At 35.1% G+C, this 15038-nt stretch overlaps 6 protein-coding genes across 6 annotated transcripts; 2 read left to right on the top strand and 4 right to left on the bottom strand.

Annotated features, from left to right (window-relative positions):
- Positions 1 to 173: 173 nt before the first annotated feature.
- On the top strand, positions 174 to 1033 carry PHYBLDRAFT_159169 (hypothetical protein). The gene is made up of 3 exons (XM_018433929.1): positions 174 to 232; positions 285 to 586; positions 639 to 1033. The coding sequence occupies exons 1-3, from the start codon at positions 186 to 188 to the stop codon at positions 977 to 979; spliced, it is 690 nt and encodes a 229-aa protein (XP_018290575.1). The 5' UTR covers positions 174 to 185; the 3' UTR covers positions 980 to 1033.
- A 13-nt stretch (positions 1034 to 1046) lies between these two features.
- PHYBLDRAFT_169662 (hypothetical protein) lies at positions 1047 to 2983 on the bottom strand (the record flags this gene model as incomplete). Its single annotated transcript, XM_018436126.1, has 9 exons — positions 1047 to 1256; positions 1297 to 1331; positions 1691 to 1750; positions 1792 to 1925; positions 2035 to 2245; positions 2287 to 2388; positions 2519 to 2560; positions 2581 to 2696; positions 2922 to 2983. 9 exons carry the CDS (start codon positions 2981 to 2983, stop codon positions 1047 to 1049), a joined length of 972 nt encoding a protein of 323 aa, XP_018290574.1.
- A 1097-nt stretch (positions 2984 to 4080) lies between these two features.
- Positions 4081 to 6112, top strand: PHYBLDRAFT_169661 (hypothetical protein; the record flags this gene model as incomplete). The annotated part of the gene is made up of 5 exons (XM_018436125.1): positions 4081 to 4575; positions 4727 to 4914; positions 4973 to 5365; positions 5418 to 5719; positions 5772 to 6112. The coding sequence occupies 5 exons, from the start codon at positions 4081 to 4083 to the stop codon at positions 6110 to 6112; spliced, it is 1719 nt and encodes a 572-aa protein (XP_018290573.1).
- A 2108-nt stretch (positions 6113 to 8220) lies between these two features.
- Positions 8221 to 8861, bottom strand: PHYBLDRAFT_65428 (hypothetical protein; the record flags this gene model as incomplete). Its single annotated transcript, XM_018441458.1, has 2 exons — positions 8221 to 8246; positions 8267 to 8861. The coding sequence occupies 2 exons, from the start codon at positions 8859 to 8861 to the stop codon at positions 8221 to 8223; spliced, it is 621 nt and encodes a 206-aa protein (XP_018290572.1).
- A 1261-nt stretch (positions 8862 to 10122) lies between these two features.
- Positions 10123 to 12037, bottom strand: PHYBLDRAFT_159168 (hypothetical protein). Its single transcript, XM_018433928.1, has 2 exons — positions 11077 to 12037; positions 10123 to 11015 (listed from the first exon to the last, which is right to left on the bottom strand). The coding sequence occupies exons 1-2, from the start codon at positions 12022 to 12024 to the stop codon at positions 10188 to 10190; spliced, it is 1776 nt and encodes a 591-aa protein (XP_018290571.1). The 5' UTR covers positions 12025 to 12037; the 3' UTR covers positions 10123 to 10187.
- Positions 12038 to 12582: 545 nt separating this feature from the next.
- Positions 12583 to 14553, bottom strand: PHYBLDRAFT_78074 (hypothetical protein). Its single transcript, XM_018443329.1, has one exon. It carries the CDS (start codon positions 14528 to 14530, stop codon positions 12692 to 12694), a length of 1839 nt encoding a protein of 612 aa, XP_018290570.1. The 5' UTR covers positions 14531 to 14553; the 3' UTR covers positions 12583 to 12691.
- Positions 14554 to 15038: the final 485 nt, after the last annotated feature.

The raw sequence follows: 15038 nt of genomic DNA, 5'->3' as shown, positions 1-15038 counted from the left end.
AATCAACAATTGACTTGAGAAAGTTACTGGTAACGAGGGAATTTTATGAAAATTATGACAATGAAAAGCATGCAGACATGGATTGGATATGCAGAACGCTAGATAACCTTTTACCATTATACGAAAAGAAGAACACATTCAAGAAATCAAACAATGAAAGATGGTATCAGAACAGAATTTGGACAATGATCGATACCTTACTCGAAACAATAGAAGGCATTAGTGTTGTTCGGTATGTCGATACCTTTTTCGGTCTTGATATGTATTTATTCCTTTATCTTTAGGGGGGAAGCATGCTCTGCTTCAAGTAGCAAAAGGAAGAACCAAGAACGTTTGCCGGCATCGGTGGAGAAACTCGAGAACAAGAAGATGGGTCGTCGACAAGACCTGATTATTACAAACAACGAGATTATTGAAATGGGTGTCGGGGAAGAAAAATCTGCTGACAATAACACGAACATGATCCTGGAAAGAGGGTTGAAATGTCCAAAGGCTATGAAAGATACCTTACTGCAACTATATGAAGTAATCAAATACAACAAAGATTTGATAAGTTCCCTGAACGTTGTTGGTCTTACAACCTTTGGTAAACACAAGTCAATTATATCATCTTTTTATTTATTTACTTATTTTTATAGGACTTGAGCTATACATTGACATCATGGACAATCCTGTCAACTATACCTGCCGAATAACCAGATCTGAAAAACTCACCATCCCTCATAATATTGAAGAGCTACCTGAAAAGACTTTGCCATTATTGTCTGCATTGTTAAGTTTGAGATTACTTGTATCGAAGAATTCGTTGTTGTTGAAAACACGCCAAGATACTAAGCAAGAGTTGAAGTCATCCTTGAAGAGAGCATTTAGTAATGCTGAAGACAGGAATATCATATCAAAAATTAGCTGTGCATTAACACCTGAAGAGCAAGGTCGCTTTAAATCACCTGGAAAAAAGGCGAAAAGAAATATATCTTGACATTTTAAGCTATAAAAATGATTTATAAATAAAATTTTCTATTATAAATATGTTTAAATTTCACAAGCTATTCAAGGGATATAGACGAGGTATAATGAGGAATCGCAAGAGAAGACTGAGAACTCTCAAATGGGTTGAGATAAAGCTTTTTTGTTGTCAAAACAAAAAAGTGACAATAAAATCTACATGTAATGCTAAGGTGGTAGAATCTCATACAGCTGTTCAGAGTTGTTAAAATGCACATGAGATTTAAGCAAAGCCGAGAATGACATTGAACCTATTATTTAGGTCATAAGCTAAACTATACCTATTCTTACAAAAACGCAATTCTGTAAAGCAAGCATAATATATACTGAATTGAATGTAAGTCATTTTTTAAGACAGGGACAAAACACAAAACACAGAAAAGACGACATGAACATTATCAATACAAAAACTGAAAATTAGCTGACGTTGTGTTTCAGTATGCAATTAAGTTGACTATAACCGCTTTTCTTTCCTCAGTTCATAGTAAATATCAACCAATATCTCCACTCTTAAAAAAATCAATTAAACCTTGAATACTCAATATATATCTTCTATGTCAGCCCAGTTGTTCTATTTGCTTTTCAAAATGCTTGTTTATATGCATATATTGACAACTTTATTTCATGCCTCTTTCTGGTCGGCAATTCGATTGGCAGACAAGCGATCTAATTCCACAAGGCTTACAGCTGTTGGTACTGGATATCCTCCATTTTGAGCCAATGCCGTGCTTGAACAGATTACCATCTCCATAACGCAAGTTGTAAGAAGTAATCAAACAAACTCACGCTTAGTACAAAGCACTCCTAATGCTTGCTTCCATTCTAGTTTTTCATCGTTTGGCAATAAAGTGAATACTGGACTAGATATTTCTACAAGGCTAACAAAGGCTGGATTGGCATATTCTATTTTGGAACTGTTCCTAAAAAAAGATTACTTAGTAAAGTAGAAACGTAATACATTTATGCCAGGTTTACATAGTTACCTCTTGAATATATCCGGACCTCTGGGAAGGACGCGCCAAATACTACATTAAGCATGAATTACCATCTCCAACCATGCAGGGTGACACCCTAGCAATGGCTTTAGCAAAATGTAAACAACAGAAACTTGCTTCCTTGATTGCTGTCTGTCGATTGGCAATTCTTGGACAGATAAGCGATCTAATTCCACAAGGTTTACAGCTGTTGGTACTGGATATCCTCCATTTTGAGCCAATGCCGTGCTTGAACAGATTACCATCTCCATAACGCAAGTTGTAAGAAGTAATCAAACAAACTCACGCTTAGTACAAAGCACTCCTAATGCTTGCTTCCATTCTAGTTTTTCATCGTTTGGCAATAAAGTGAATACTGGACTAGATATTTCTACAAGGCTAACAAAGGCTGCATCGGCGTATTTTATTTTGGAACTGTTTCTCAAAAAAATAATACCAGACGGTATTTTTTTTTTTAAAAAAAAGATTACTTAGTAAAATAGAAGCATAATACATTTATGACAGGTTTATATATTTACCTCTTGAATATATCTGGACCTCTGGGAAGAACACACCCAATACTACATTAAGCATGAATTACCATCTCCAACCATGCAGAGCGACACCCTAGCAATGGCTTTAGCAAAATGTAAACAACAGAAACTTGCTTCTTTGATTGCTGTCTGTCGATTGGCACTTCTTTGATAGACAAGCAATCTAATTCCACAAGGTTTACAGCTGTTGGTATTGATTGTGAATACAGCCGTAAGAAAACAGTGAATTATTGGTAAATGAAAAATAAATAGCTTAGTATTTTTTGGGCAACTTATGGACAATATGGCGCAACAGGACAGAGTCTTCTGTGACTGACATAAATCACGTGATTTTTTTTTGTACTGAGTTATTTGTCTGAGGCCTTAGGCTGGACTTATTTCATTATACGAGTTGGAGAAGGTTCTGACTGATCCCTCTCCCCCTCTCCTAGCTAGTTTCTGATGCACCATGATGTTAAAATGATAAAGGTTGACATTTACCACCTATTAACTGTATGTATATATATTACCTTAAAATTTTTAAAAAAAATTCGACAAATAAAGAAAATATGGTAACACAGTCAGAGTCTCGTTTTACTCGTATAATGAATTGAGTCCTTCGGCCTACGGCCTCGGACAAATAAACCGTTTATTACTATCAACTTTTCTCTGACTTTAAATAAAAGAAGAAGATAAAGCAATCATATCTCATAATTTTTATTTCCATGTATAAGTATCCACAAGATGGTCACAGCAATATGCTCTATGTCTAGTGGAGGTTTCTCTGGTCACGGCTCTTTCGCACACATCTCTCTTTGATCATGTAAGATGGTGTGAAAAGTTATTTGATATGTAACGATCCCCCGATATGTCCCCACCCATCTTCTCGGTCACTTTCTCCACACAAGTTCCCTCTCTCATTGCCATGGTACGGGCCGTGGTAATGTATATGATGATGCCTTTTCCCATATACACTCATTGTCTTTGCGCGGTGCATTACAATGAGCCTACATCCTTTCCTCGGGTCTAGCCCAGAACCTTTTCTCTCTCCCTCTCAGTCAATCTCTACGCGATATCTTCTCGTGTTTTGCTACACTCCAGCATGTTTTCCCAACTGTCTCCCCATTGTTTCTTATTTAACTTTAGGTCACTTTTACCCCTGGTAGAACCTAGAAGCTTTTAGATTTGTCCCATATCTTTGCGAAGACATGGCTACGGGATGTGCTTTCTTGGGTTCTCACCATCTCTCGCTTTAGAAAATACAAGACTCTCAAAAATATCAAATAACAAATAAAATCCAAAACAAAAGCCGTGATGTCCTCTATTGCTGCGAAGCAAAAGAGGCTCACCAACCCTCTTGAGCACAAAGCTCCCTACAAACGAAAAAGAGGTTCCTCTGGTCTATTAATTAATTAAGTGTGCGAATAATAAGTGAAAATATAATACACATACGCCACCTACCCCTTCGCGATGTGTGACTTCTCAGATTAATCTTATCATTAAATAAAAGTTACTCTACAAAGAAAACCCCTTTTTGTTTCCTTTATTTAATTTTTTAAACAAACAATATGGTTAAAGGATTAAAGAAGAACTCACTAAAAAAGCCTTTACTGGATTCTTTAAATGGGTCTTTTACTATACCGTATGAAACGCGAAAACAGCTACGCCTGCCAAACATATTACACCTGAAAACAAAGCACTGGTCAAATATCCATCATGTTATTGCCGATTTTTTTGACAACGCAAACAATTGGGATTCACATCCAAACTCTTTTTATACTATATTATTAAACACCCTTCAAAAAATTAGTCTCTCCAAAGAATGTCCCCCTGCTCTTACTTCATATGCTCAAGCTACTCTTGAAAGATACAACAACTCCGCCATCAAAAAAGACTTTTTTAATGACTATATTAAGCAAGAAAGACTGGCAACTTTGAAAAAAGAAGAAGAATATGCAATACAAGAGGGAAAAATTACAGGAGCCATACTATCAGGACAGGGTGCAAAAAGCTTTAGAAAAAAAGTGAATGATATATTCCAAGATAATTTTGAAGTGGATCAAGTAAGTTATAAAGGTGTGCTATATACTGACTCTTTTCTAACTATAATTTGAATTAGGATTTTGTTCAAAGTTTCTATATTAATAATAATGAACCGGTATCTATAAGCTAAAAGCCAAAAAAAAAAGGATTAAACTTAATTTTCTTAAATAGGAGCGATTTCAAGATGAGGAAGACACGCAAGACGAAGAAGAAGGCAGTAATGATAATATATGTGAATTCTTAAAGAATTTTCAAAGCAAGTACAGATTAATGCGAAACGAAGAAAAATGGGAACTATCGGACGGGGTTTATGTAGAGGATGTATTGTACAAATTTGGGATGCGTTGTTCGTTTGAACAGTAAGTAATGTTTATTCTTTGGACCTTGTATTGTTTTAATAAATGGACCAAAAAATAGTCTTTGCCACTCATGGATTATTGATCCGGACGACAAGACCTATAGCAAATACAAAGTCTTTTCCCCTCAACAGTTGGAGGAAATTAAGAGCCGCAATCCAGTAGAGATACCGGAAATAAGGGATGAACTTGCGGCGTATCTAGGCCAGTTTGATAAAATACAATCAACAATTGACTTGAGAAAGTTACTGGTAACGAGGGAATTTTATGAAAATTATGACAATGAAAAGCATGCAGACATGGATTGGATATGCAGAACGCTAGATAACCTTTTACCATTATACGAAAAGAAGAACACATTCAAGAAATCAAACAATGAAAGATGGTATCAGAACAGAATTTGGACAATGATCGATACCTTACTCGAAACAATAGAAGGCATTAGTGTTGTTCGGTATGTCGATACCTTTTTCGGTCTTGATATGTATTTATTCCTTTATCTTTAGGGGGGAAGCATGCTCTGCTTCAAGTAGCAAAAGGAAGAACCAAGAACGTTTGCCGGCATCGGTGGAGAAACTCGAGAACAAGAAGATGGGTCGTCGACAAGACCTGATTATTACAAACAACGAGATTATTGAAATGGGTGTCGGGGAAGAAAAATCTGCTGACAATAACACGAACATGATCCTGGAAAGAGGGTTGAAATGTCCAAAGGCTATGAAAGATACCTTACTGCAACTATATGAAGTAATCAAATACAACAAAGATTTGATAAGTTCCCTGAACGTTGTTGGTCTTACAACCTTTGGTAAACACAAGTCAATTATATCATCTTTTTATTTATTTACTTATTTTTATAGGACTTGAGCTATACATTGACATCATGGACAATCCTGTCAACTATACCTGCCGAATAACCAGATCTGAAAAACTCACCATCCCTCATAATATTGAAGAGCTACCTGAAAAGACTTTGCCATTATTGTCTGCATTGTTAAGTTTGAGATTACTTGTATCGAAGAATTCGTTGTTGTTGAAAACACGCCAAGATACTAAGCAAGAGTTGAAGTCATCCTTGAAGAGAGCATTTAGTAATGCTGAAGACAGGAATATCATATCAAAAATTAGCTGTGCATTAACACCTGAAGAGCAAGGTCGCTTTAAATCACCTGGAAAAAAGGCGAAAAGAAATATATCTTGACATTTTAAGCTATAAAAATGATTTATAAATAAAATTTTCTATTATAAATATGTTTAAATTTCACAAGCTATTCAAGGGATATAGACGAGGTATAATGAGGAATCGCAAGAGAAGACTGAGAACTCTCAAATGGGTTGAGATAAAGCTTTTTTGTTGTCAAAACAAAAAAGTGACAATAAAATCTACATGTAATGCTAAGGTGGTAGAATCTCATACAGCTGTTCAGAGTTGTTAAAATGCACATGAGATTTAAGCAAAGCCGAGAATGACATTGAACCTATTATTTAGGTCATAAGCTAAACTATACCTATTCTTACAAAAACGCAATTCTGTAAAGCAAGCATAATATATACTGAATTGAATGTAAGTCATTTTTTAAGACAGGGACAAAACACAAAACACAGAAAAGACGACATGAACATTATCAATACAAAAACTGAAAATTAGCTGACGTTGTGTTTCAGTATGCAATTAAGTTGACTATAACCGCTTTTCTTTCCTCAGTTCATAGTAAATATCAACCAATATCTCCACTCTTAGATACTCAAAACATTTCCTTTATGTAAACCCGGCTGCGTTGTTCGCTTTTCAGAATATATGTTTATATATATACTTTAAATTTCTTATTTCATGTATCTTTCCAGCTAAAAAAAAAACGCTCAAAGCAAACAAGAGCAAGCATATAGTGCAAAAAGCAATTCAACAAATAATATATAAGATGGCAGACAGAAATTTGAAGGCCCTAATATTCCAACAATAAAGCAAGGCATCAGAGACCGACTTAAAAGTACAAAGCATAATATGATCACATTAGAAAGTGTCTTGAAACAGAAGAAGAAAATAAAATAAAAGTAAAGTTTCATTTATAAATCATCCGAATATACCGACTTTAATTGTCCAATATTTTAATATTCAGGCTTGACCTCAAATATCAGTTTTTTTACTGAGCCATATTTAAACATGACATATCCATTACTAAGGGTAGATTTCCAGTTTGCTTTTGTCATTTTATAGATGCCTTTAGAAAACCATTGATGATCATTTTCTGGGTCAAGATTCTCGGGTGTATTAAGAAAATAATCTTCGGCATATTTTGATTCTTCTTCGTTTAACTTCCATGTTCGGGATATCCATGGTCTATAACTCTTCAGATGATATATAGAATATGCCCACGTATGATCTGCAGGGTTCTGAATCTGGTAAAAATTACAAGACATTAAGAATATGCCATGGTTGTGTTTGTATTATTATTATACAGCAATGCACTTACTAGCAGTGGGGATAAAGTAAATATATTAACAGTGGTTTGTCTACTGGTGTCAATAAAGCGGACACTGCTAATATTAAGTTCTGTAAAGTGGGTCGCTGTCATATCCACACAGTTTTCTCCCGTATCTTCTGATGCATCTACAGCTATATTTACGCATTCAAGCTTCAGGTTGTTAAGATTTTTACAGCGAAGGGAGATATAATTGAGTGTTTTGGCCGAGAGAGAACTTATATTGAGTAGAATATCAGTCAGCCCGTGCCTTGGCGAAATTTTAGAGCTGTCTAGACTAAGATTAAGAAGTCCATTAACAATGTTAAAAGTCTTCAAGGACGGACATTTATCCAAAAGAATATCGACGGGAATCCTAGTGTGATTGACACTGATAAATATGTCAACGAGATACGGACAGTACTCGAGTCTAGCAGTAAAGCTCCAATATATTCTTAAATCCACATAGGATACAAGTTGAATTTTTTCTAACGACTTGGAGAAAAATTTGGTTGATTCCAAAACGTCTTCAAATAGGACAGAGCTCTCCACACCTGGATACAGAAGAAGATATATTTTCTTGATCGGAGTATTGGAAATACAAAGCTGTTTCCAAAAATCAAGATATAGTTGTTCTGTGCCTTTTTCAACTCTGACATCAATTTCTTCCAGCGTATGGAGGAGATGCGGAAGGAACGAAAGCATCTTTGCTGTTGTTATATTATTTTCACTAGTCATGTTTTGGGGAAATATTACGGACTTGAGCGTGCTGAGGTTTGGGTACTTGATAGCGAGATAGTATATCCATTTATAAGTAGTGATATCAATATCGATTTCCAAGGTTTTTAAATCAGGCATTGGCTTCACGTCTTTGATCTCCAATAATTCGGAATCACTTATTGATTCAAGTTGAACTCCCAATGACAAGTACGTTAGCTTTGGTAGTTTATCATTAAGAAACTCGATGTCCTCAACCGTTTGCTTAAACATTTTTGCATTGAATATGGATTTGAATTCTAGTCGTTTCAGCTGACCGAGATTAGAGATGATCGAATAATATACATGTGGAAGTGTACTGGAGTCATAATTTTCTACGTTCACCTCGAGGTATGTGATAGAGCTCCATAAATTCCATCCAGGATCGGTAACAAACGAGTTTTCGTCAATGCATGTACTATCCCACTTGAAACGGTGTAGGTGTGGTAAATATTGTTGGAGAGCTAATATCTGTTGACCATTTATTAAGGTGTTTTCACTTATGTGGAGAGTTCGGGTTTTTTTGCCATATCTTTGAAGAAGTTTGTTTCTTGAACAAGATATATCCACTGACTCAGCGAATCTGATATAATCGTTAATGACTATTTCTTCAAAAAGTGATTCCTGAAAAACCGGTAACCAAGCTTTGCATACGAGACAGCTTTGAGCTCTATCTCTGCGCTGAATAAAGTCGGCAATACGGCGTGTGATTTCGAAAGGCAACTCGGATGCCATCGTGATGAAAGCAATGACTCTACGGTGTTCTTGGTTGTTTTCAAAGAGAGGAAAAAAGCAACAAACAAGAAATATCTTTGTGAGAGGGTACACTACTATACTTGGATAAAATGGCTTATACTAATTTAAAGTGTATATATTATAAAGTTGGGCTCCCAGGCTTTGTACGCTGTTGATAATATTTTACTCAAGTAAATGAATTATAGTCACTCTCAACGGCATACATCCTTTACTTGTGCATGTTAGCTATAGAAAAACATGCTCTAAGCAGTATCACACATGAACATTTTAAAAAATAGTTTTAATATGACTTATACCCTCTTATTGACCACATCATGAACTTAGTAGGATCGCTGTTCAATTTACAAAGAACATCTTACACATATTTTTTTTTGCATAACGTGTGCAAAGGTTGTACCTTAAACTTGATAAAGAGAATGATAACTTTTGTGGTCATTTTAGAAGAAAAAAACAAACACACTTTTTCTGGACGTTTCAATTTTACCAGACCACGCAATTATGACTTGATGCCCAGTATCCAACCATTTTACTAAATCAACTTAAGATTTTAACTAAATTGACGAAATAGACCGGTTGTCCCCATTGGGACAGCTCAAGAAGAAGTAACCATACTATTCCAAGATAAAACAAAACCTGTTTTCTAAGTTTATTTGAATATTTGATACTAAAACAAAAAACAAACATAACCCATAAAAAAATTGAAAACCTTGGTTCAAATAAAATAGCAATAATTACAATGTATTGTTTAGTTTCTTTTACCTTATTTCATATATTGTATCCTCATCTTCTAACATTTGTGATAGCACTTCTTCCTAAAGTTTCTTTTGGTTTTTTATACTATTATCTATTGTTTATTTCAAGTTGGCACAAAATTACGATCATATATAGTATGTGCGTAATAATATGTATATGATAATGACAAGAATATATCTAATATCATTAGAGAAGTTTGTGGGCTCAAATTTTCAGAGTTGTACAAAAACTCCGACTGAAAAAATGCAAACCCCCCAAAAACATCACTTTTTCAAAATTCCAAGTAATACAAAGTGATACAATTACGCAACTATTCCAAATTTCCATAGATTTTGTAGCAATTCAATAGAATTCTGTAGCAATTTCGAAATAGAAAGCAAATCTGCTGAAATACAAAAATTTAAACAAAGCGACACAAACTCGACGCGTATATAGATGTGGGTATTTTGCCATAACACAACACCTGCTCTAATACTGTGTCAAATATATATTCAACTGTTTCTTCCATTTTCTTTTATTTTTGATTTTTTTGAATAGACAAAGTATAAAACATTACCACAATTGAGGTATAACATATTTAGCTATGTAACCACATCTAAATTCGGCATAACCTCTGCAGAGATCCTTTTCCCAATAGTCCTTTAAAGATCTTTCAAAGTATTTCTTCTGTTCTTGCCCATTGCTGACCTTTGTATAAGAGTGTTTATGATAATAATCAAGTACTTCCTGGCCATCTTGATCCGAAAGCTCTCTGGAGTCTTGCTTAAAATTGTGAGACTGTTCATCATTCTTGATGCTGTGGAACCAACGTATGAAGCTCATAGGAGATTCTACATTTTTCATCTTTATATTTTCATTTGGCTGACTGGTTTCGGGTAGATGGGATAGCAAAAACAAGTTGACTTTAGTGCTGTCGTTGATATTATTGCTGGATGAGTAGAATTTGATACGGTCGATTATCAGCATTTTGATTCTTGTATAGGACATGTCAATGTCCATGCCTCCCGTTTCTTTAGATATCGACCCACAGATTTTTAGTCTAGTCAGTTTTATAAGGTCCAAACTTCTACATCTGAAAGAGATATAATTAAATACAGAAGTCTTTATAATAATATCCTCTAAATCACAGGTCTGTAATGCATGTTGTATCGGGTTATTGTGTGCGTGTCTACTGGTACACAGCTGTACTTTGGAAAGGTAAAGATGCCTAAGTGCTCTACAGTTATCCAATAGATCGTCCAAGGCAATTGATATATTGCTGTATTCGATATCAAGATCCACCAATAGTGGATAGCGAGAGAAATTTGGTATTATAATATTATTAATATTAAAAGGTTCGGCTTCTTCGATGGGGGCAGTTTTTCTAGTGTTTGAAAAGGTCTGTACAGGCTGTTGAATAAGCTGGTTCTAGATATCTCACGTCATACTTTCTGTATATTACCTTGTATTTTAACCTCTTAATTGAAGTACTTGACTGCTGAATGATGTCCCAAAGAAAAGCGTTCGGGATTTTTCTCTTGTCATTAATATGGAATTGAACGGTTTCTAAGAGTAGAAATACTGGTGTGGCCGAACTAGAAAACGATCCGTTTCTCTTATTATACTCTTTAAAGCTAAAGCCGCCTTCTTTACACACGATATTCAATTTCAAGCTACGCAGCTTCGGATATTTGTACCTAAAGTAACACAACCATAGGTAATGCGACCATAGACAACTCTGGCTTGTAATGAGGAGATCAAGTGCTTTTACTAAGGGTACGGGCATAGTGTTTGGAATAGTTTTCACAGAATCTTGGTCGATGTTATCGAGGGAGATGTAACCCTTGATAGATTTTAGCTGGGGTGAATTTTGGTGAATGGTGTTGATGTCACTCGTAGTCAAGGGCATTGAATAATACGGACCATATGAATGGATATTTAATTTTTCGAGGCTAGGAAATTGTGCGATAAACCTGATGATTTTTGGCGTAACCATCGGCTTCCCCATAGTAGAAAATTTTAAGTGTAGGCTAACAAGTGACTTGATTGGACCACAATATTCTGACTCGTGTACATCTTTGTTTTCCATACGCATAGACAGAATGTCAAGGTGCATCAAGTTCGGAAATGTCTGAAAGATACAGCATTTCAGCCAGTCGGTAAAGGTACTCTTCCCTCCAATAATCAGACTTCTGTTGAGAGTATACGGAAACTTGTTTGTCGAATGCTTTGAAAGATTGTAAAATCTATCTATATCTTTTAGGGACTTTGCCTTGATATTCTTCCAGAGAGACTCTTGAAACGGAGGGGTCCACCTTTTGCAAACCGAAGCACAGGAAGTCTTGTCACTTTTTGATAGATGCTCTGCAACTCTTAAGAGGATCTCAAAAGGTAACTCTGATACCAGCATGAGAATAAAGATAGGAAAGAAAGAGAAAGAAAGAAAGAATTGCAACACGGAATAAAAAGAGCTTTATAAATAAGAGCGTTGAGCTCAGTGATTGTTTTGAGTTACACAGATATATATATATATATATTGAATCAAATAGAGTTGTTATGAGAAGGTGCAAGCCCTAGCCAACTGTTTTGGAGTACAAAAAAAAACAAATAAATCTAAACTTTATTAAATTTTTTTTTTCAAAAAATTTATTAGCGTGTACGTGTGTGCGTTCCAGACTATGTGTAAATTGGCTGTAAAATTATGACATTCTAATCTCAAGACTATAGGCTAAACTTTTTTTTTATCAAGGAATATGAGGATCAGGTAGTATTCTATTGGCTTTAAAGGTTTGCTGTTATATATTCTATAGTACATATTGGTTGAGCTTAAGAAATTGAAATTAATGATATTCAATACAATTATTTTATTGGCTCTTGTTAGCTTATATATATATATATCTTGCAACTGGGATACATATTATAGAGTTTGCCTTGCTTTATCTATGGTAAATGTGATGCTTAGATTTATGGGTAAAACCGTTGTCTTTATTTGAATGGCTGTATTGGAAAAGCGATATAATATTATAATATAATATAATATACATATAGGATAATTATATAAAAAGAAATTAGGTATGTCACAGTAAAGGAACACAATAATTTTTTATGTTGCCGCATCGCATTTCGGCATAACCTCTGCAAAGATCTGCTTTCCAATTACTCTTGAGAGTCTGTCCATTCATGGATCGCATGCTCTCTTGTATGCCTGTACTCTCTCTGAACCGAAAATTTTGATAATATTCTGTGGTAATGCAAACTTCCTGCTCTGAAAGTTTCCTGACCTTTGGTGCAGAATCAAAAGTATGATTTAATCCGTAAAAAACGTGGAACCAAGATAAATGTTTTACAACAGAGACTATATCTTCGCTTTGTCGCGTTCCATTCGACAACCGATCACTGTTTACTTGGGAGAGCAGTATCAAGTTAATCGCAGTATTTTTATCCATAAGTCTATCGGATGAATAACAATATATGTGGTCAAGACGTAAAACCTTGAAGTTGGTATAAGACATGTCAATATAAAGCCGTTTAGTTTCGTCAGAGATAGAATCACATATTTTTGGCCGATTCAAGTACATATATTCCAAGCTTCTGCATCTAAAAGACAGATAGCTAAAGACAGCTGTATTGACAGTAACATAGCTTAGTTCCAGAATATTGAGTCCATGGTACGCCGGTTTCTCATGTGGGTCTGAGCCAATATTTAATTTTCCGTTGGAAAACTTTAGTCGACTTAAAGCTATACAGTTATCCAATAAGTTATCCAGCTCAATGTAGGAGCCGTTATCCGTGATCTCAAGCTCCACCAGTCGCGGACAGTAAGAAATTTCCAGCTTTACGATATTTTCGGTACCAAAAAATAAATATCCTTCAACAGACATAGTTTCCAGAGTTTTTGAAAATGACTGTACAAGCTGTCGGATAACTTTTTCTAGAGCACCTTCCTCATAGGTTCTGTACCTTGCCCAGCATCTTAAGTTCTTGATCGGAGCATTGGATTGGCAAAGTAAATCCCACAAAACAGTATGTGACCATTTGGTAAAGTCTTCAGTATTGAATTCGACTGTTTCTAGATGTGGGAATAGCGTTGTAGCTGGACGAAGGAGCGATCCTTTTTTTATATTATATTCTTTGATGATTGATTCGTCTGTTTCACACAAGGCTTTCAATGTCAAGGTACGTAAGTTGGGATACTTATAGCTAAAATACCATAACCATTGGTAATACAGCCATAAGCTATTTAAGTTTAAGATGTGGATATCGAGTGACGTTAGGGAATATGCGGGTATAGCTTTCGGAATAGTCTGTATATCGCTTTGACAGATTGTAGGAAATGTAAAAGCACCCTTTATGGATCTAAGCCGGCTTAAATACTTGTGTATGGTATTAATATTGCCCACGTCAAAGTATATTGATGTATGTGGAAAACATGGAAATATATTTAAGTCATGAAGATTAGGAAATTGTGTCAAGAACTCGACAAGTATTGACTGTGACGTTTCTTCCCTGGTAGAGCAGACCTGGAACTCCAGACTAACCAGCGACTTCCATGGACCGCCGTATATCGATATTTCAGTATCAAAAGTTTTAAACGATATGTCTCCCAGATTAAGATGCTTTAGGTTCGGTAATACTTGTAATATATTGCTCTGTAGCAAATCAGTTATGGTACACCATGAAGTAAAATATAAATTTTGGATTGCCAAACTGAAGGACAGTCCATTTGTTGAATGTTTTACAATATCGCAAATACTGGTGAGCTGCTCCATAGATTTAACTTCTATGTTTTTCCATAAAGAATCTTGAAACGGAAATTTCCATCTCTTGCAAACCAAAGTACAAGAAGCTTTGTCCTCATTTATTAAGATGTCTGCAATCTTCGAAAGAATTTCAAAAGGTAGTTCTGATAGCAACATGTGAATAAAGGCGGGGAAAAAATAAGAAAGAAAGATAGAATTGCAACACATAATCAAAAGAGCTTTATAAATAATAGTACTGGGGGTTTAGTGATTGCTCTGAGTTACACGAATATATATCTATATATACATATACTGAACCGAATATAGTAGATATGAGAAGGTACAAGCCGCAGTCAATTGTTTTTAAGTTAATCCTGTATTCTTATTATTTTAGGAAATACATCTGAGTCAACAAAACTTAGTACAGTAGGCTGCTATTAATTTTCTCTTTTTAACCCATTCTTTTGTTTTATTTTATAGCGACAGCTAAACATTCATTTGTGTGTGTGTGTTTGTTTCCGATTAGGTGTAAGTTTGTTGTAAAAGCGTGATATTGAAATCTCACGACAATAGGCCAAACCATTTTCACTATGGAAAATTCCGATCAGACAGACTTTTATTGGCTCTAAGTTTTTGGTACTATATATACAATATTACATAGCAGGTCAAGCATAGGAAGTTGAAA

This window comes from Phycomyces blakesleeanus (genome assembly GCF_001638985.1).
Source record: "Phycomyces blakesleeanus NRRL 1555(-) unplaced genomic scaffold PHYBLscaffold_13, whole genome shotgun sequence".
NCBI lineage: Eukaryota > Fungi > Mucoromycota > Mucoromycetes > Mucorales > Phycomycetaceae > Phycomyces > Phycomyces blakesleeanus.
This window is presented reverse-complemented; position numbering and strand designations above follow the sequence as displayed.